General features: G+C 42.8%; 2 protein-coding genes and 2 long non-coding RNA genes across 4 annotated transcripts in view; 3 read left to right on the top strand and 1 right to left on the bottom strand.

Annotated features, from left to right (window-relative positions):
• The window catches only part of anks1b (ankyrin repeat and sterile alpha motif domain containing 1B), a 227704-nt gene that overhangs the window by 157626 nt on the left and 48044 nt on the right, over positions 1-22034 (bottom strand). The window contains 1 exon segment of the mRNA XM_062482750.1: positions 4590-4670. Within this exon segment, the coding sequence (XP_062338734.1) occupies positions 4590-4670 (81 nt within the window).
• LOC134037463 (P2X purinoceptor 5-like) lies at positions 13761-18390 on the top strand. The gene is made up of 12 exons (XM_062482749.1): positions 13761-14200; positions 14634-14784; positions 14919-14990; positions 15802-15877; positions 16083-16179; positions 16318-16398; positions 16488-16629; positions 16934-17070; positions 17240-17333; positions 17460-17525; positions 17695-17777; positions 17854-18390. The coding sequence occupies exons 1-12, from the start codon at positions 14064-14066 to the stop codon at positions 17942-17944; spliced, it is 1227 nt and encodes a 408-aa protein (XP_062338733.1). The 5' UTR covers positions 13761-14063; the 3' UTR covers positions 17945-18390.
• Positions 18864-19678, top strand: LOC134037466 (uncharacterized). Its single transcript, XR_009932525.1, has 3 exons — positions 18864-18968; positions 19300-19379; positions 19619-19678. It is a non-coding gene; the product is annotated as an uncharacterized LOC134037466 (long non-coding RNA).
• On the top strand, positions 19824-20074 carry LOC134037467 (uncharacterized). Its single transcript, XR_009932526.1, has 2 exons — positions 19824-19894; positions 19972-20074. It is a non-coding gene; the product is annotated as an uncharacterized LOC134037467 (long non-coding RNA).

Here is a 22034-nt window from a genome sequence, read left to right as displayed (position 1 = left end):
TACCGGAGGTTTGTACGGGGTTTTTCGTGCATCGCTGCCCCTGTGTTCCAGTTGTTGCATAAAGACAGAGAGTTTATCTGGACAGATGCATGCCAGGGGGCGTTCGACCAGCTGCGCTGGGCCCTCAGCGATGCCCCTGTGCTGGCTCCAGCTGACCCCTCTCACCCATTTATGTTGGACACTGATGCCAGTGGGGTGGGTGCTGGAGGAGTGCTGTCTCAGGTGGGTGCAGACGGGGAGAGGGTGGTGGCGTATTTCAGCCGGGTGTTCAACAAGGCTGAGAAGCGCTACTGCGGGACCCGGCGAGAGCTCCTGGCAGTGGTGCTCTCCGTGCGCCATTTTAAATATTACCTGTGCGGTCTGCCCTTCACTGTGAGAACCGATCATTCAGCTCTCCAGTGGCTGATGTCATTCAGGGAGCCGGAGGGGCAGGTCGCCAGGTGGTTGGAGGAGCTCCAGGCCTATAACTTTACAGTGGTGCACAGGGCAGGAGCTCAACACAGCAATGCAGATGCCCTCTCCCGTCGCCCGTGTGCTGCAGACGGGTGCCACCACTGTGAACGGAGGGAGAGTCGGGAGCATGAGCTGTGTGAGGAGGAGCAGCAACAGAGCTGAAGTGGTTGGCTGCCAGGAGCTGCAGATGGTGAGCGTGGGGGAATGGAGGCAACAGCAGGAACTCGACCCCGACCTACTCTCTGTGCATCAGTGGGTGGAGTCACAGCAGAGGCCACCATGGGAAGAGGTGGCAAGACTCTCACAGGCCACTAAAGGGCTGTGGTCAAAGTTCGACTCGCTGCGTCTGATCGACGGGGTGCTGCAGAGGGCGTGGAAAGAGCCTGCTACAGGGGAGGAGCGTTGGCAGCTGGTGGTCCCCAAGGGCCTGAGGACAGCTGTACTGCAGGGCATGCACGGAGCCTCGGGGTCAGGCCACTTTGATGTGACCAAAACGCTCCGCCGCCTCCGTCAAGGCTTCTATTGGGGCCACTTTCAGCGGGACGTAGAAGACTTCTGCAGACGGTGTGACTTATGCACTGCAAGGAAAGGCCCAACAGGTCGGTCACATGCCCCCGCTGCAGCAGCATCTAGTGGGGGCCCCCATGGAGAGAGTGGCTGTAGATGTGATGGGCCCGCTTCCCCGCACAACAAAGGGTAATGTCTATATCCTCTCTGTTATTGACTATTTCACAAAGTGGCCAGAGGCCTATGCCCTCCCAAACCAGGAAGCAGAGACTGTGGCAGATGCCCTGCTGGGAGGCATACTCAGCCGGTTTGGGATGCCTGACACACTGCACAGCGACCAGGGGAGACATTTTGAGTTCCAGGTGTTCGCTGCCATGTGCAGCCGCCTGGGCATACAGAAGACACGCACCACCCTGTTAAGGCCTCAAAGTGACGGGCTCGTGGGGAGGCTTCACCGCACACTGGGTCAGCAGCCGGCCATACTGACATCGGAGCATCAGCGAGACTGGGATGAGTATCTGCCGCTGGTGCTCATGGCGTGCCGGTCTGCAGTCCAGGAGTCGACCACGTATTCCCCAGCACTCCTCATGCTAGAGCTCCGCACACCAGCAGAGCTGGCCTTTGGGCGGCCTCCAGACGCCCCTGTGGTTTCCCCAGGCCCGGAATATGCTAGGAGGCTCCAGGACAGGCTTGAGTTTGCCCATGCGTTTGCCCGGGTACAGCAGGAAAGTGCTGGGGCAAGGCAAAAGCGCAATTATGACGTGCGGGCACGGGGTAGGGGAGGGGGGGGTCAGGAGAGCTTGTTTGGGTTTACAGCCCACAAAGAAAGAAGGGCCGGTGTCCAAAGCTCGACAGTCAGTGGGTGGGGCCCTGCAGGGTCTTGGAGCGGATGGGGGAGGTGGTGTATCGGGTGCAGCTACCGCCACGAGGACGGAAGGTTGCACTGCACAGAGACAGACTGGCCCCCTATCAAGGAAATGCCTTACCCCAGGTTCCAGGTACCCAACGCACCCAACCCCCTGCACTACACACACACTCACCGCATTCCCCACAGCCAGAGCCTGGTGGGGGTGACCCGGACTTGGTCCCTGTGTTCCCCGGGTCTCAGCCCACTTCCCCTGCCCCCGGGTTAAGCCTGTTACCCCCCGCCTCACGTCCACAAAGGGCCAGGAGACTGCCCCATCGTTATGCAGACTTTGTTTGTTCCCTCGGGGACGAGGGACTTTGTAGTGGGGGGGTAATGTAGTGTCTTGTATGTGTTGATTTGTTCAAGTTCATGTTCATTGTGATGTATGTGTGCCTGTGTGCTGGGGGGGGGGGGGGGGGGGGGGGGGGGGGGGGGGCTGGCAGAGTAGCCGGGGGGCGGGGACACCTGAATAAGTTGGTGTGTTTTCTGGTTGATGAACCTCTTCGTGTTTAGTAGCAGTGATTTACGTGCATTGATGAGAAGTAATAAAGTGATCATTCCAGAAAAACCTCTCTGCATAGTGACTGAGATCGCTACAATATATTATTTTGTTAGAAAGATATGACCATTCTAGTGATTAGTGGATGATAAAAAGGTTTGACTTTCTTCGACAATCCAATTGTCCAAACAAGTTATAGATATTTAGCTTAAAGGATAGCCTACATAGTGTAGCTAGCTAATGTTTATTTAGCAAGTTTCACAGAAATCTGCAAACAACGAGGCATACAGGCTACTACGGTCAGTCCCCCCTATTTTGACGATCTGAAACGCAAGTACCAAACCGCAAAGCGCAAGTAACTTTGTGGGCGGGACTCCGGCTCGGTTGCTATTTTGCCGGCGGGATAAATGACTTTGCGCCTGGCGCAAATATAAAATGGGTAGGTCCGAAGTAGCTACATTACTAATGGGTGTGGTTTGGGTGTAACGTGCAATAAACCAATCAGAGCGTCATCTCACATTCCCTTTAAGAGCAGCGCTTGTTCCATGGCGGATTGCTATTATAACGGCGGATTTGCCAGGCGCACGCCAGGAGCGGTTCACAGCCAAGGAGACCGACGTTCTAGTCAGGGCCGTAACAGATAGACAAGTGACATTGTATGGGAAAGGCAGAGCAGTTTTCTCATTGCACTAAATTGCCTGCTCATGCTGCTCATTCAAATTCTTATTCTTATTTTTATATAGCCTACCCTATATTTTATTTTTTAAATTGTTTGGTTCTTGGAATTAGTTTAACTATTGTACTTTTTTACTTAATTTAAGACCCGTATATGTTTATTGTTTGCACCTTCCTGCCACAGTAAATTCTGTGTTTGTGTAACATAGGCTACATGGCGAATAAACCGAATTCTGATTCTGATGGAGATGGGAGAAGAAACCCACCCAAATTAGCTTCGGTTAAACAGGCGTGGGAGAAAATTGGCACAATTGTTACAAATCATGTTCACATACATAGAGATTTCTCATGAAAATCTTTTTATAATCATTGAAGAAATGTAACATGCCATAAATCAAAACAATGTAACGTAGTTTCGCAGAAAGAAGACCCTGGCCTCGCCAGCAGTGTGCACGGACCAAGCTTGCGCCCTTAAAATAGCATCTGAATAATGCGCCATTGACTTTAGACCACGTTTTTCCTGGTCAGTGGCGTAATTGTTTTTCGGAAACTGCAAAATAGCACCAGGAAACGTTTGCGCCGGAATACGCCTCCTTTTTCGCTGAACCGCCCACGGGAGCGCAAGGTCATTTCGACGTGCGTCTGTGGAGGGAAAAGTCAGCTTTGCGTCGAGTGCAAACTAGGAATGATACTTGCGTCGTTGACAAAGTCAATTGCGCTGGGTGCAAGATCGGGCCCAGTAGCTGCCTGTCACAAACGCAGAAGCCAGATTGTGTAAAATTTGCGTTACTTCAACAAACAAATGCTTTGTAACAAAAGTTTAGATTTTTTATTTACAAAATTGACAACATATGTTAAGAAACGTGTCTTTACTCGAAATATTGCCTCAGTTTTCAATTTGAAGCAGCTCATCTAGAACTGTAGGACATCTCCCATGCCATGCCATGGTATCCTCTCTGACTGCTTAGGCAAAAGATTATGGATAATGATACATTTATTAATTCACGCCCATTAACCCCTTAATCAAATTAGATTTGCTTTTAGCCTATGTTGTCACGAGTATCTGGAAGTTTTCAGAAATAAAATTGGTGATTGGACGGCGAAGATATTAAGGCAGGAGCCATGGGAATTTAAGTTCCCATATTTGGACTTGCCGGCTGGAAAGGGCGTGTACCTGCAAAGATGGCGGCGACGTCCAAACATGCAACACGGCGTGACGTATCGTTAACCTACAGTGACGTAACTTTGCATTCTCTGATGTCTATTAACAGTGTATATATTTTTTGTTCTTTATATATGACTTATGTTATAAATAAACAAACAAAACTTCTGTGTTGAGGAGATTTATGTTATTCGGTGATTTGACGTTTGTCGAGTTAGTTACAGTATGTGTGTTTTTTATTACTTTATAGGAAATATTGCATGAATGAATGAATATTATTCAGTGACTTACAAAGAACAGCAGCTGGTTGTAATGACTTTCTAAAGATTTCACACAAACATATGCTGTTGACACACACACACACACACACATCGAAAAAAGATCACCTGTGTCCGTTGAGCGAGGCGTGGTGCAGGGGTGTGTATCCTGAGCTGTCTGAGCAGTTTACATTCAAGCCCTTCCACATGCTGAGGAGAGAAGACACACACAGCAGGAGTTAATACAGTAAGTCATAGTACAGTGACCCTACCAGACTTCTACACTCTTCTTTATTTAGCCTATTAGTCATTGTAAAACTTGCTGAGTATTTGGTTTTTGCAACCACGTACAGTACTGCACCTACACCTGAGCAAGACACTTCTGCAGGGACGTGCACAGGAATTTTGAAGGGCAGTTGCCAATTCAGCTACCAAAGCACAATAAGAGGTAGAAGGGATGCCCAAGGTCTGCTATATTGTACTTTTGGAGCACACACACACAAACACACAAATCAATAGGACATGTCTGGTAGAGGTGTCCTCAGGGTAAATAGAAATTGCCCTAGAAACTATTCATCACAGCAGGGGAGGGTGGTTCCTCACTGTACAGTCTGAAATAAAATCTGAGAGCAAACCCAGGCCTATAGTCTTTCAGTGCATATTGAAGGCGCTAAAAACAATTCAATACGACAAGCATGCTCATAAACACCAGACCCCTAAGACACGGATAAACACGTCTATGAATACCCTACAGCAGATGTATGTGCTCTTGATTTCTTGTGTTCCATATAAAACACACACAGCACAACAGACTGTAGTCTAACGGGCTGAAGGGGAGAGAAAAGCACAGACAAGTCAGCTGATCCCACTGCAAACACTGCAGCTATGTATTGATGGGTCTGTGTGTGTATGTGTGTGTATTGAATATGCACCCGACCCCCTCCAGCACTGACCTAGTCCGGGTGACACATGGGGGGGGGGAGAGAGAGAGACAGAGACAGAGAGAGAGAGAGAGAGAGAGAGAGAGAGAGAGAGAGAGAGAGAGAGAGAGAGAGAGAGAGAGAGAGAGAGAGAGAGAGAGAGAGAGAGAGAGAGAGAGAGAGAGAGAGGAAAACTAAGTGCAATAAGTAATAGGTGATAGTGACAAAGGAAGGAAGTGGGAGAGGGAAATGAAGAGGGCCCTGGGTTACACCATTGACAGAGAAAAGGCTGAATTATGTGCCAAGGAGTAAGTGGCCAGATAACAACACACAAACACTGATTCACAAAAGCAAATCCTTCACCACCCAACTCACATACAGTATAGGCTTTGCTCTTACACACTTGTTTGTGTGTGTGTGTCGTAGTCATAGTGGTGTTCCCTGGTCCTTGAGTTCATAAGGGGCTGTGCGCCATAGTTAAAACAGCAATTGATGAAGCTGCTTAAAAAAAAGGAAAAATAAGAGGTGCTGCTTTTAACACATACACGCCTGCGAAAACAGACGCCGTAACGTGAACAGAACAGTTTGCTGTTCATTTCCTGTTCATTGCAGGCCTGCTTTTCACCTCATAATGAGAGGCATACAAACTACTCCTTTAAAGAGAAAACCAAGATGGCGCCACTGATTACAGCGAATACCAGCAACCAATTGACACCCAGGATGATGCCTCGCTTCCTTATCACATGCCGATCCATATTCTTTTCTGTCTCACGTTGAATTCCCAGCGTCTGTTTCCCATGTGCTATTGTTCTCTATTCTCCCTTAACGGAAGACGGCACAAAAGCAAAACTCATATTGAATTAGCGAGCACCGTTAGATGAGATAAAGCAGAAGGGGTGCTTGTCGAACTTCCAACTTTCAGCACGACACAGAATCCGACAGAATTAGACGAATATGCAGAAACACATCCTACCCCAATTAACCTCAGACACATAAGCCCCTGTGTACGCCTTCTCTTTCTCTCTCTTTCTTTGTCCTCACCAGTTCTCTTCAATTTACCATGTCAATCTCAGTATTCGTCAGCCCCCCCCCCCCCCCATTATAATCTCTCACTCTCTCCTTTTTTTACAGTCATCTAAAGGTAAGATTTCAAAAAGTTCATTGGAGGTTACACTGCAAGGGTACAAGAGAGACAACTGCTACTCCCAAAGGTGGAGTTCCTGGTGAAATCTAGCATGTTTCTCAGATTATCAGCATATCAGATTTCACTGTGAACAAAGATTACCAGTTACATACGACTCCTCAAATTTTGCTTGTTCAGAAACCGCTAATCCTTCTTAGGGATAGCCTAACACCTCACTGTCCCTCCATGAACCACCTCGATCGAAGCCGTCTTCCATGTTTGTATTCACAGAGTGACTCCGGCCAGCACAGAATTGTGACAAATGTTGATCGAGAGTGATGTAAATGTCGCATGAATTCCAATTTGACTGTTCAGACTGAGGTCACCTAGCAAAACATTTTATGCACGTGGATGCATCATGCATGCATCCAATTTAGGACCATATGAATGACCCAAATCAAATTGAATAGAGATTTAGAAGAGATTAGATTCTATGTGGTTTGTGCTGTTCACACTGTTCTGAATAATACTGATAGAAGTAACATAATAAGAATAAATACTATGAGGGCCACTTCTGACTACATAATGTGAATGTATAGAGAATGCAAAAAAAAATATTCTTAATAATATTCTTAATATTATTCTTAGCTCAGAAAAAAACAATAACATAGCAGGAAATCACACAGGAAACAATATTGAAGGAGCTCACACAGGTGTATTTGACACCTAACTGATAAGACGAGACAGAAAGTGGGCCTTTTTCATTTCCTGTTTGTGGTATATAGACTTTTTTGCACCACCTTTGAGAAGTAAACAGCATCGCAGGGTCACATCAATTAACCTGACCTGTGGAATATAAATTGCGCACACATACACAAACAACTCAAAGCCACTGTGATATTATGCAAAACTGTTATTGTACCACTGTAATGCAGCGTACAAGCAAAGACACACATACAAACACTGTGACAGGTGCTGGTATTTTGGTTCATATGTAGGTCATGGTAATTTTTCTGTTTACAGATCATGAAAGTGCAGATTGTAAACTTTCAAATGATGTATCATACATTGAATCTGAAAATATCCCCCACCCATGTAATTTGCATAGCGCCCCAAAAGATCTATGGATGACACCGTCACCCTGACTGTGCACACCGCCCTCTCCAACCTGGATAAGGTACACATAAGGATACTATTTATAGATTACACCTCAGCATTCAACCCAGATGTGCCCACTAAGCTCGTTCTCAAACTCAGGATCCTGTGTTCATCAATGATGACATCTCTCGGCCCAGGCAATTGGACTTGGCAGTAAAAACTGCCCAAAAGCGTCTCTACATCCTGAGGTGACTCAAGAAGTCTGGCATGTCTGCCAAAAACCTCACCGACTTCTACAGGTGCATCACTGAGAGCATTCCCACTGGCTGTATGACTGATGGCCCTCCAGAGGGTGGTAAAGACAGTGGAGCATATCATCGGCTGCGACCTCCCATCTGTGCCAGGCATCTACCACACATGATGCCTGAGAAAGTCACGGAGAATACTAAAATATTACAGCCACCCAGCCTGTGGACGGTTCTCACTGCTGCCGTTTGGTAGACGTTACCAGAGCAACCAGGCAAGGACTACCAGGCTCACTGACAGTTTTTTTCCACCAGGCTATCAGTCTTCTCAACAAGCAACTTTAATCTGGGTGACCACAGTGATCATATGAACCCCTCAATGTAAGCTCTATTTACTTCCTAGGTCCAAAGTTCATCACCACAATATAATGTACATTCCCTAATAAAGACTATCAAAAGGGTTCATTAGCAGTCGGCTGGGAATCATTGGTCCATCAATGCCTAGCACTTGATGGTTGACTTAATGAAGTGGGTAGGTTACAGAGACCTACAGTTAGGTCCATAAATATTTGGACATTGACACAATTTTCATCATTTTGGCTCTGTATACCACCACAATGGATTTGAAATGAAACAATCAAGATGTGCTTTAAGTGCAGACTTTCAGCTTTAATTTCAGGGTATTTACATCCAAATCAGGTGAACGTGTAGGAATTACAATACATTTTATATGTGGCCCCCCCCTTTTTAAGGGACCAAAAGTAATTGGACAATTGGCTGCTCAGCTGTTCCATGGCCAGGTGTATGTTATTCCCTCATGGGAGTTCGTTATTTCATTGACAAGGAGCAGATAAAAGGTCTAGAGTTCATTTCAAGTATGGTATTTGTGTTTGGAATCTGTTGCTGTCAACTCTCAATATGAAGTCCAAAGAGCTGTCACCATCAGTGAAGCAAGCCATCGTTAGGCTGAAAAATCAAAACAAACCTATCAGAGAGATAGCAAAAACATTAGGTGTGGCCAAATCAACTGTTTGGTACATTCTTAAAAAGAAAGAACGCACTGGTGAGCTCAGCAACACCAAAAGACCCGGAAGACCACGGAAAACAACTGTGGTGGATGACAGAAGAATTCTTTCCCTGGTGAAGAAAAACCCCTTCACAACAGTTGGCCAGATCAATAACGGACAGTGGACAGATGAGACCAAGATCAACTTGTACCAGAATGATGGGAAGAGAAGAGTATGGAGAAGGGAAGGAACTGCTCATGATCCAAAGCATACCACCTCATCAGTGAAGCATGGTGGAGGTAGTGTTATGGCGTGGGCATGTATGGCTGCCAATGGAACTGGTTCCCTTGTATTTATCGATGATGTGACTGCTGACAAAAGCAGTAGGATGAATTCTGAAGTGTTTCGGGCAATATTATCTGCTCAGATTCAGCCAAATGCTTCAGAACTCATAGGACGGCTTCACAGTGCAGATGGACAATGACCCGAAGCATACTGCGAAAGCAACCAAAGCGTTTTTTAAGGCAAAGAAGTGGAATGTTCTGCAATGGCCAAGTCAATCACCTGACCTAAATCCAATTGAGCATGCATTTCACTTGCTAAACACAAAACTGAAGGGAAAATGCCCAAAGAACAAGCAGGAACTGAAGACAGTTGCAGTAGAGGCCTGGCAGAGCATCACCAGGGACGAAACCCAGCGTCTGGTGATGTCTATGGGTTCCAGACTTCAGGCTGTCATTGACTGCAAAGGATTTGCAACCAAGTATTAAAAGTGACAATTAGATTTATGATTATGTTAGTTTGTCCAATTATTTTTGGTCCCTTAAAAAGGGGGGGGCCACATATAAAATGTGTTGTAATTCCTACACCGTTCACCTGATTTGGATGTAAATACCCTGAAATTAAAGCTGAAAGTCTGCACTTAAAGCACATCTTGATTGTTTCATTTCAAATCCAGTGTGGTGGTATACAGAGCCAAAATGATGAAAATTGTGTCAATGTCCAAATATTTATGGACCTAACTGTATGTGTTGTTATACAGTTTGACAGTTTTTGATATCTTTAACCCTCGTGCTGCCTTCGGGTCACATGACCCAAAGGTTCATAACGAACCATCGTTGTGTTTACCCAATTTTACCCAATACAAAAACAAATTAAAATAATTTTCTTTTAACCTTTGCAATGTGGGGGGTCTGAGACAGCCCAACGGTTAAAAGAAAATGCTTCACTTTGTCTTTGTATGCGGTAAAGTTGTCGCAATACGACGGTGGGTCACAATGACTGATGGGTCAGAATGACCCGAAGATAACACAAGGGTTAAGCAATAAATGGCATGCTATTTTCATATCTAAGGATTCAGTTTAGGTTTAAAAAATGTAGGCCTACAGTAATGTTAGCAATGTTTTGTACCTGATCATTTTCTTATTGTTGGAATGCTGAAGCAGCATTCCAAGTATTGTTCTTTGAATCTTTATTCAACTTATTATTATTTATCTTCTATTTCTTCCGTGGCACCTTTCAGCGCCTTCAAATCTTCAACTATTAAAACCGTTCAGCTATCTAAAAATTCAGCAGTTTCAGGCCATGGGTGCTATGACTTTTCAGCTTTGTACCTCTTATGCTTGAATTAATATAAATCAATATTCATAATATTTTTAACATGGGTTTCCAATGGAGTTTTCTTTCAAATCCTCTCAAACTTCTTTAACCCTTGTGTTATCTTCGGGTCATTCTGACCCATCAGTCATTGTGACCCACCGTCGTATTGCGACAACTTTACTGCATACAAAAACAAAGTGAAGCATTTTCTTTTAACCATTGGGCTGTCTCAGACCCCCCACATTGCGATGGTTAAAATACAATTATTTTATTTGTTTTTGTATTGGGTAAAATTGGGTAAACACAACGATGGTTCGTTATGAACCTTTGGGTCATGTGACCCGAAGGCAGCACAAGGGTTAAACTTCTTCAACTTCCAAATCCTTCTTCTTCCTCAATCTTTCAGCTAGAGCCACCATTTAAACTTTAAAATGTTGACAAAACCCTAAACTATTTTTAAATAATTCAGCTTTTTGATATCTATTCAACTTTTTTCAATATCACTGATTATGTTTCATGACTTTTTCAAGCCGTTTCTGAGATTTACATGGGTGTTTACGTGAAACCCTAGAGTGCAGACTGAAACGCTTAGAGTGCAGGGCAGCTTCGGATGTCGTTGAAAAAATATTTCTAGTTTGCCAGCATTGCCACAATTTTCGCTTTTCATGCTTCGTTTTTGGATCAATAGATAGCTAATTTTGTGCTGGTCGTAGACAGTTGTCTGTTGAATCCAACAGACGTACACATTTGTTCAGATCCCCACGAAAGCGAGACAAAGTCCAACTCTCGCCCCATAGAGACCAATGCAAATCTGGTGACAAAATCGTCAGAGAAAGCAAAAAGAACAAGATTTTGAAACTGCCGGTAGAGTCGTATTTCTGACCGCACAGAAATATAAAGGACATCTCTGGTTTCGGCAGAGTCTTGGGTCTCGGAAAATATCCTTATTTTTTGGATTGGACGTATAGTTTTGCGTCTAGGTCAACTTGTTTGAGGTGTGGATGCTAGGTAAATGTTCGTTTTTCTCTCTGCCTAGCTCGTTAGCCATCACAGCTGCGCCATCACCGTGACAACCAAACAAACACGCACCAGGAAAGCAAAAGGGACGTTTTCGAAACTGCAGGTAGAGTCGTATTTCTGACTGCACAGACATATAAAGAATATCTCTGGTTTAGGCAGAGTCTTTGGTCTCGGAAAATATCCTTATTTTTTGGATTGGACGTATAGTTTTGCGTCTAGGTTAACTTGTTTGAGGTGTGGATTCTAGCTACATTAGTTATTCTCTCTGCCCAGCTCGTTAGCCATCACAGCTGCGCCATCACCGTGGCACCCAAACAAACACGCACCAGGAAAGCAAAAGGAACACGTTTTCGAAACTGCAGGTAGAGTCGTATTTCTGACTGCACAGACATATAAAGAATATCTCTGGTTTCGGCAGAGTCTTGGGTCTCGGAAAATATCCTTAGATTTTGGATTGGACGTACAGTTACGTTAGACAGACAGGTAGCGAGTGTATCCTGGAGACTGTGGGGACTGAGTGTTGCTGAGAAGCAGCGATGGGAAACCGCTTCATGACGCATGCGCGCGACTGGGACTGCCTCCCGGAGCCAGAGATTCATTAGCACTACCTAGACCAGAAATCAATAATGCGCGGCGGAATGTTTCATCCAATGATTGCGATGGCACCGACACGACCTTTGTCTCCAGACGCGGCCATAATAAACAAATGATTCTGTCTGGGCGGGGACGCACTAATAGTGTTAGGGACAGGCACGCGCTGTCACGGTCTGGGAGAGAATATAATCATGCCACCTGTCTGTCACGGAAGTTCAATGGCCTCACCAAACACTGTCAGGTTGATAACACGAACACAAGACATGGCCGTACCATAAACATTCACGCCATTATACTGTGTAAACTATGCCCAATGTATGTAGGGTAATTAAAGATCATCATAGTCCAAAAGTCAGTAGGCCTACCCACCAGTAAGGTGAGGCTTCTGGAAAGCTCTAGGCTACAAGGCGATTCAAGTTTCTACTTAACTGAACACCACAAACACACATTACTCCTCTTTCAAAGCTTAGGGTTTAATAATTCATAGACAGGCCGAGGCAACGGTGTTGGATTGGCCCTAGCAAGACAGTACCTGTCCCTGTAAGTGTGTGTTGTGGGTTTGTGTGTGTATATGAGCCAGCCATAAACAGGCTCACCATCTGCCATCTGCAACAGCCCACCTAACCCCCTCTCTACTACAGCACCCCTCTTGCGTCTAGGTTATCATGTTTGAGGTGTGGATTCTATCTACATTTCTCTTATTCTCTGCCCTCAGCGCGTTAGCAATCATAGCTGCACCATCACTGTAACGACAGACACGCACCACTCAGTCTCTCAAATAGGTGATTGGTACGTTTACTTGACCATGAGAAACCCGATTACTAGCAATTGTCGGTTTATGCCAATAATACGATTACTCCGTTTACATGTGTAATTAGTTATGCGATTACTCAATAAACGCGTCTACATGATTCTTTTTTATTAATTGTTGTATGCTCCACGGACAAAACTTGCACCATCATCCTTCTGCAACAAAGTGTCGCCGTGTCTTCCTGTATCGGCCCTACTGCTGTATGTTTCATTCCATCAACACATTGAATCCTACTAAGAAAGCCGAGTAAACGCACTCAATGCACACATCTGCTACTGCTATTACTATCCCAACTATAATTTCAGCTGATAAGACAATAATATTCTTTTTATGACTAGCTAGCCTAGGCCTACTTCTTCTTCTGTTTAACAGTTCAGCTTTCAGTTTCTCCCGCATTGTATTTCAGCTCTTAGCGTTGTTAGATGATGCAGTTCAGTTTCCACACTGCCTCTTTGGTGTGACTCACACATTTCTTGACATTCATTTCAGCTTGCGGGTATTTTCTCATTTCTGTATTTTCAGCCATTTAAAAAAAATAATTTCAGATTTCAGCATTCCAACGCATTTTCAGCAGGAAATGCCTTTTCTAGTTACTTATTATGTTTCATATTATAAAAATGTTTTGCATTTGTCAATTAACTGTTTAAAATTATAAAACAAAAAGGCTACATACAGGAGGCTCCTCCCGTGTTTCATTCTTTCAAACTTGTAGCACAACAGTAGTTTAAGTAGCCTATAAAATTACGCCAAAAACAAACATGTTTCCCTAATGAACTGTCGCACAAAATATGGACAGACATTGAATATATTTTGATGTATGCTGTTTGTATCACCATTCCATAGCCTACCTATTAATAAGGAATTACACGTCCAGGTTGCTATTCCTACTTCAGACACCGCAAGGTGCATGCATCATGGCAGTGAAGCGTACGTTCCAATGGAATTTGAATAAGAGTTTGAATAGGGTGTGTGATAATAATCAATGGTCAATGCATTCGTAAGCCTTTTAGTTTGCTTATTGGTACAATCAAGCAGCGCAATTCCGAAAAGGATGGCTATTCGATGTAACTTTGATGACACCGGACTGCGACGACTGCAGCTTTTAATTTCGCTTTCTCTTCAGATGGGCTAGACGACTACCGTCACTGCATAGAGTTCGTTTGCTTGCTGTCGACAAAACGCTAAAATGTCCGGGAATTACTGGAAAACACGTTTTTTTTCCTTGTTTGACTATAAGACTGAAAAATATATAATTGCCAAGAACAAGAGAGTCGGCGTTTTATACAGACTTGTACAATTATTCATCATTGGATACATTATTGGGTAAGTGACTCGGCATGATCTGTCTACTTACTTGACCTGCTTAAGTCTAAATGACAGAAAAAGATCAATAATAGGCTACTCATCGGGAGCCTACACATAGCTGAACTGACATATAACATTTCAAATTGAAAGAAAGATTAGGCTACATATAGGCTACTGCTGGATCGCCTGTCGTGTCACCAGAATACTTGATACAGATGAATGATTCATGAATCATTGACTGACTTGGCCACCTGTGCACAAGCGCACTTTTTGCATGATCAGAAAACAATAAGTTACTTGTTTTGTTACCTAATGCTTAGACGTCAGTCTGGTAGATTACTGTCTTGGCTCAATGTTAAAGTCCTAGTATCCTGCAGAAGTCCATCTACTACACTTTTGGATTAATTTGAATCTAGCTTTTTGAACCCCCCAATTGTCGTCTCCTGAAAAGGTGGGTTTTCCTGACCAAGAAGGGCTATCAAGAAACAGAAGAATCCATCCAGAGTTCTGTGATTACTAAACTGAAGGGTGTGACTGTCACTAACACGACAGAGTCTGGGCTACTGGTTTGGGGGCCTGAAGACTATGTAATTCCTCCTCATGTGAGACCAACCTTTCCATGTACACTGTTCAACAAAGCTATAGCCAAATATAGACACAATTTGCTTAATCTGCAACAAATGGCAACTTTTGCTTTACGAGGTCAAATTGTTCACACATCTGTCTATTTTTCCAGGGTGATGCAGCACTATTCATTGTAACTCACTTTATAGAAACACCAAACCAGAAGCTGGACTTCTGTGCTGAGGTAAGAACCTTTCCTTTAGAGCTGTGGTTCAATATACTTAAGCTACTCTTAACCTTCACCCAATCAGGTGACAGGAGTGAGATTAGCCACAATCTCACAATGTGGATCGCAATATTTTAATCTCCACATCTTTCATCACCCACTGGAGCAAAGGATGGTGAGTCCCCAAACTGGAGATACAGGTCCAAGAACAGAAACTCTTTAGCTGCTTCTCCATGTCCTCCAAGTACAGATGTCTTAATTAGATTAGCAATGAAATCTCTTATTTATGAACACTGTAAAAAGTAATATGCCTTTAGCTATCTGAGGCACTGTCTTCATCTGAGAGAAAGACGTGTGTTGTGTAAACACTCCCACGTTCTCTGTCCATCAGAGAGAACATTGCTGTCACATTGCCGCCAACGTCCTTAATACACTTAGTAATTATTTGGGCAACATTGCCTCCGATGGTTGCTAGATTTTTGGGTTAAACTGCAGTTTTATATTAATAATGGCCAACATTGTGGTATCCGTGGAAATTTGATTGGTTTCATCACATCTTGGGAAGTTTTGGGCAATTTATTTAAAAAACAGTATCTGTTCTCTGCTCCTAGTCCTGGCCCAACCAACTAACAACCATACAACCCTACAAAGACCAAAGTCCCAATAATTATCTACACTGGGAGTACCCACACCTGGCTGCATTTACATCTAAAGCTTCTCTTTACTACCTTGTAACAGAGATAAGGTTCTGTTTACAGTAACGTAAATCTAGCCTACTAACATGATGAAAGTCTTTGTATTTGTTCAACCAGATGGTGTCTGTTTTCAGAGCTTCAATGTGTTGGACGGCCGCTGCAGCGAAGATGAGGACTGTGTGGAGGGAGAAACGGTTGTTGCCGGTAACGGTAGGAGGCCAAACAAACTCCTGAGTGGGATTACTGTGTTGAAATGGACTTACCTTTCATTTAATTTGACTGAACAAAATGTTACGTAGTTAATTAAAGTCCATTACTTGTAAAGACCATCACCTTGGTCCTGCTGAGTTCATTCTATTTTCTACCAGAGGTGGGACTGGAAGTTGTACCTTCAAACTTTTTTATGATGCTGCAGGTGTTATGAGTGGTCGCTGTTTAAAAAGGGATAGGAACTCTAATGGTACCTGTGAAATATATGGCTGGTGTCCTGTAGAGAGAAAGACCCAACCACAGTAAGGAAACACACAAGCACACTCATAAAACACACAGTCTCTCACTCAATAGTAGTACTATTAGTATAAGTAAATGTCTCATTTCCTGTCTTGTTGGTATATTTATTACCAACTCATTTTCATTTAATTTTATTACAGGGGCCCTATATTAAGAAAAGCAGAGAACTTCACTATTTACATAAAGAATTTCATCAGATTTCCAAAATTTTCTTTCTCAAAGTAAGTCGTCTGAAGTGAAGTAATTGTTATTCACACAATATGACAAATCAGTAGTCTCCACTATGTTGTTCTAACACTGTAATTTTTAGATCCAATGTTCTGGACACATCTAACGATTCATATCTAAAAACATGTCTGTATGACGAGGTCCTCCACCCCTACTGCCCTATATTCCGCCTGGGAGACATTACAAACCGAACGGGACACAGCTTCCAAGACATGGCCTTGAGAGTGAGTTTCACGGGATGTTGAGAGTTCAGAGATTAACACACGTTTACCAGAAATAAGTGCTAAACCACTAGTGAGCAATGTAACAGAAAATATTGTGTGAGTGGCACAGACGGAATTGTTATCTTCCTTCCTTTCTCACTGATCCGGGATTGAACTCTGGTCTGCAGAGTCACGCATGCAGCGACCACCGTTTATTTAAAAAGAAATGCTTCAGCCACCTACTCCACGGAAAATCTAGCAATTTGATTACACATTACTTAATTTCAACTCTGTTACATGGGTGCTGATTTTCTGCCCCACTCAGGGTGGTTCAGTAGGCATTCTGATAGAGTGGAATTGTGACCTTGACAAGAGCTCCTCTAAATGCCATCCACGCTATCGTTTCACTCGCCTGGACATCAGTGCTTCCAGTGACTCCATTACATCAGGTTTCAACTTCAGGTAACCTGTCGTGCCAAAGGTAGAAGTACACAACCGTACATACCCAATAATAGATTGAAAAAAAATTCTTAGGAAAGGATAAATATTATGAATACATAACACAATGTAATGCTGCTAAACAACACTGTTAAATCCTTTCATTGGACCTATCCTTGTTTTGACTTCATAGACATGCTCGCTATTACAAAAATGCTGCAGGGGAAAGCTACCGAACTCTATTCAAAGTGTACGGTGTCCGACTAGATATTATGGTGAATGGAAAGGTATGAACTAGAAAACATAAGGAATTTTTATTTAAAGCTGCTCTTATATAAAATGCTGGCCTTGTTTCATGGTGTGGTCGCTTTAATACATTGTACATAGTCATTTTACTCTTCTATTTTCTCTAGGCTGGGAAGTTCAGCATAATTCCTACGGTTATCAATATAGGCTCAGGAGTCGCTTTGATGGGTGCCGTAAGTGTTACATTACCCAAGTTTCGATTATAAACGTCCAAACCCACAGGAAGTCATAATCTAAGTTCAAAGTGTTGTGTTCAGTTATAGCATGAACAGTTATAATTCCACACCATATGGGTAGGTACATAATACACAGAGTGAATATTTTGACATTATTATGTTGCAGGGAGTGTTCCTCTGTGACATGGTCCTGCTTTACCTCTTGAAGAAGAGTGAGTTCTACCGAGAGAGGAAGTTTGAAGTGCCTAGGTAAGTTATGATGTTATGTGTAAAGATGTTTTGAAATAATTACTTGTATTAAGTTATTTACCCTGTCTTTCCAAAGGAAAAATAAGAGTCTAAAAAACCATAACAAAATAGAGGACACAAAACGGCTGGAACAGCAACAGCTCACTGACCTATCACCAGAGACATAGTAGCCATGATGGCTCAACGTCACCTATCCTATCACCAAAGGCTTAGTTGTCATGGTAGCAACTCAGCGAAGAATCAACAGTGGCTACTTAAATGTAGCTGCAACTATATCACTATCTTAACACCTCAGACAAAGTTACTTGTCCGATACTTGAGACAAATAATGCTTGTACACACTGGTATCAGACCACTGACCTGGAGCAGGCCAAAATGCTAAAACAGGACTGGAAAGGAAACATTTGAAAATACATTGGATTGAAGTGATGATGGATACTTTTATGGATGGATACTAGTATTTTTACATTGTGGATAAGCTTTCAACATGCTGACCTCACCATTTTAAGCAGCTGCATTCTTGAGTTATTTGTTTTTCTGATTGATCACTTTAATTGTGAGACACCTTATCATTTTGGACAAGTACTGTATTGCTAAATAAAAATTATTACAAAAATCATTTTTGAAATGTTTGACCATTTTATAATTTTCTTACAAAGTTGATGAAAGGTAGCCTTGTAGGCAGGTACTCTGTTGAAGTTTAAAACTATTGGATCTGCCCAGAGCCACTCTGATCTGCTATAACCAATCGCTAGCGTTCGCCTTAGCCAATTCCTTCACCACTACTGTAACAGAGCTAGCTGCCGTAGCTGGAAAATCAAACTGTTCCCGAACCCCGTGGGGAGGAGGGCCACAACATCATGGCCACCAACAAAACTCTAGCCTGGCTGCCAGCCCAACTTCGTCCCGCCCAGGGCGGGCTTTATACGATGATGGACAGATGATCAACAGTAACGTAATCACCCACGTCACAAAAGAGCGCTTAAGTTGAATTCATCTATCTTAAGGTAATGTCATCTATAACAAACTCAGATCCTAACCTCTATAGAGGAAATGTAGAATGCTGCCTAATAACTTTGATGCGTTTCTCAGAACTCACAAAAACCGAGGGGTTCTGTTGTTTGTGAGGTCCAAGACACATCCCAGTTGAAGTGTCGTCTCTTACATCCAGTCTTCAGGAGAAATGATCAGGTAATTGGGCATCTGGGAGGCCAATATTGTAGTGGAGATTGATGTGGCACTGTCTGGTAAAAATACAGACTCCTCCTTGGCACTAACCATTGAAATACTGTTAGAACTGTGTGCTTCTGGTTGTTTGTTATTTGCTGCACTCACTATATGTATTATTCAAATAATGCTTTGGAGAAAAGCATCTGCTAAATGAATGAATACATCTTAAGTCTTACTTGTCTAACTCTTAAGTGACACAGTCCTTTCGCTTTAATTCAAATGTCTCAAGACTAACCTGGATTTCCCTTACTAGGCCTACTGTATTTAAAGTTGGTTTATATGGTTTCTCCAGGTCAAATTCGACATCATTTGGCAACTGGCTGACAAGAAATCACAAACACGAGAGGCTTACATCATTGCTAACTTAACCTGGTTTGAAATATTTGGTTCCACATAAATCTAGTAAAAACTTTGTCTCAAACACACTGAGACTTAAAAACATGTAATAGTCTCATATTTTTGACTTTTACTGTTGAATTATTCTGTCAAGCTGTTACATCAAGTGGTTATCTACAATGAGGGACCTGTCCATTCTATTGCTCTCATAAATGGGTTTCAAATGACATTGCAAACTGCTACTTATGAAACTGCACATCCGTCTTGTGTTTTAGTGAGAATGGAGGCACCCAAGTGTTGGATGACAAGAAGTATCACTTTGGGATAAAGAATGCTAAGGGTCCAACTGACTGGGTGAGTAATAATAAAACTAATAACAACTGAAGTACAAAATGAAAGTGGAGGGTTTTCAAGAAACATGAGAACATTATTATACATTTACATGATTTTTAAACAAGTTTATGCTACAATCCTGTTCCCGAGAAGTTTCACCAAACTCGCTGACAATCACTGACACTGAAGAGACAAAACAGCTGACTTTCACATTTCAGGTATGTTTGTAATGTAATCGACTTGAACACCACTCTGTAATCTTGCATCCCTATTCAACCTTCTTATGTCGTTCCAGCTCCACGGCAAGAACGATCACAACGCCGCTCTGAACGTTTCCATCGTCATAACAGTGAAGGCTGATCACACTGACTTCAAGATCAGCCATATCAAACCCAAGGTATGTCAAAAACAAAAACTGAGCAAAAAAAATAGACAACCTAAGACAGCAATGTTTTCTGTATAATCTTGATCAAACTCAATTACTGTGTTTACAGGACAAATGTAACAGGAGCACCCCTGCAAATACAGGAGTTAAAGTTAGTACTTTTACTTTCATAGTTTTTCAACATTGGTTTGTATGGGATATTTATATGTTCTTTTTTTTCAGAAATTTGAAAAGTATCTCATCCACTGTGTCATGACAGACCTGAAGGACATTGTGATTACAGCTGAGGCTACGATCAAAGATGTGCAGGTGGGTGTACATTTACTGGATTCATGCGCATTCTTTTAAAGGGGTGTAAAGACATACATCTGTCATTAATTTTGTCGAATAAAGACAAATCTGTGAAATGAACAGTACCATGCAAGGTCTATTGAACTCATATGGTTGCTCTCTGCTTTCCTTCTTTCAGAGTGCATCTGAGAAGATTACAGCTGAAGCCACTGTGACATTTGATGAGGATCTATATGAAGCACTGGAAGTTAAATACAAAGAAATGGTATATTTCTTTAAAATTACAAGTTTGAAAAGAGTTACTTCCTAAAAAACATCAACAGAAAACTTTTTTTCATATGAGGACTTTTTGGAACCTTTCAACTATACTTGCGTTGGTCTTCAGGTTCAAGTGACAATTAGGAAGCTGGTAATAGAGAAGTCCATGGCTGCCATCATTGGGGGCTCTATCGGAGGCTTTCTGTTCCTGGCTTTCATCATGTTCCTACTGATCAAGGTATGGTTGAGGTCTCATATAGTTCATGTATCAGATCACCAGGTAACCTAACCAACTATAAATGTTCAAAATATTCTTTACAGTGTGGCTTTTTCAAGCGGCGCCATGAGAATGTAGTGCAATCCAATACCGGCTAGATGAGACATCCACTTCGAACTTCTTATCCAGCAGTGCTGATGTTCCTTCATTTTAATTCATAGTATTTACATGGTTGCCTCGGAAGATACATACAGTTAGGTCCATAAATATTTGGACATTGACACCATTTTCATCATTTTGGCTCTGTATACCACCACAATGGATTTGAAATGAAACAATCAAGATGTGCTTTAAGTGCAGACTTTCAGCTTTAATTTCAGGGTATTTACATCCAAATCAGGTGAACAGTGTAGGAATTACAACACATTTGATATGTGGCCCCCCCCTTTTTAAGGGACCAAAAGTAATTGGACAATTGGCTGCTCAGCTGTTCCATGGCCAGGTGTATGTTATTCCTTCATGGGAGTTTGTTATTTCATTGACAAGGAGCAGATAAAAGGTCTAGAGTTCATTTCAAGTATGGTATTTGTGTTTGGAATCTGTTGCTGTCAACTCTCAATATGAAGTCCAAAGAGCTGTCACCATCAGTGAAGCTAGCCATCGTTAGGCTGTAAAATCAAAACAAACCTATCAGAGAGATAGCAAAAACATTAGGTGTGGCCAAATCAACTGTTTGGTACATTCTTAAAAAGAAAGAACGCACTGGTGAGCTCAGCAACACCAAAAGACCCGGAAGACCACGGAAAACAACTGTGGTGGATGACAAAAGAATTCTTTCCCTGGTGAAGAAAACCCCCTTCACAACAGTTGGCCAGATCAATAACGGACAGTGGACATACTGCGAAAGCAACCAAAGCGTTTTTTAAGGCAAAGAAGTGGAATGTTCTGCAATGGCCAAGTCAATCACCTGACCTAAATCCAATTGAGCATGCATTTCACTTGCTAAAGACAAAACTGAAGGGAAAATGCCCCAAGAACAAGCAGGAACTGAAGACAGTTGCAGTAGAGGCCTGGCAGAGCATCACCAGGGATGAAACCCAGAGTCTGGTGATGTCTATGGGTTCCAGACTTCAGGCTGTCATTGACTGCAAAGGATTTGCAACCAAGTATTAAAAGTGACAATTAGATTTATGATTATGTTAGTTTG

Source organism: Osmerus eperlanus, chromosome 17, assembly GCF_963692335.1.
Source record: "Osmerus eperlanus chromosome 17, fOsmEpe2.1, whole genome shotgun sequence".
Classification (NCBI taxonomy): domain Eukaryota; kingdom Metazoa; phylum Chordata; class Actinopteri; order Osmeriformes; family Osmeridae; genus Osmerus; species Osmerus eperlanus.
This window is presented reverse-complemented; position numbering and strand designations above follow the sequence as displayed.

What these genes read in the sequence shown, in the direction of transcription:
- LOC134037463 (XM_062482749.1), top strand. Translation starts at nt 14,064, where the DNA reads ATGTCCGGGAATTACTGGAAAACACGTTTTTTTTCCTTGTTTGACTAT. An exon ending in ATCATTGGATACATTATTGG is followed by an intron (nt 14,201 to 14,633) that starts GTAAGTGACTCG and finishes TCTCCTGAAAAG; the next exon opens with GTGGGTTTTCCTGACCAAGA. An exon ending in TCCAAGACATGGCCTTGAGA is followed by an intron (nt 16,630 to 16,933) that starts GTGAGTTTCACG and finishes TGCCCCACTCAG; the next exon opens with GGTGGTTCAGTAGGCATTCT.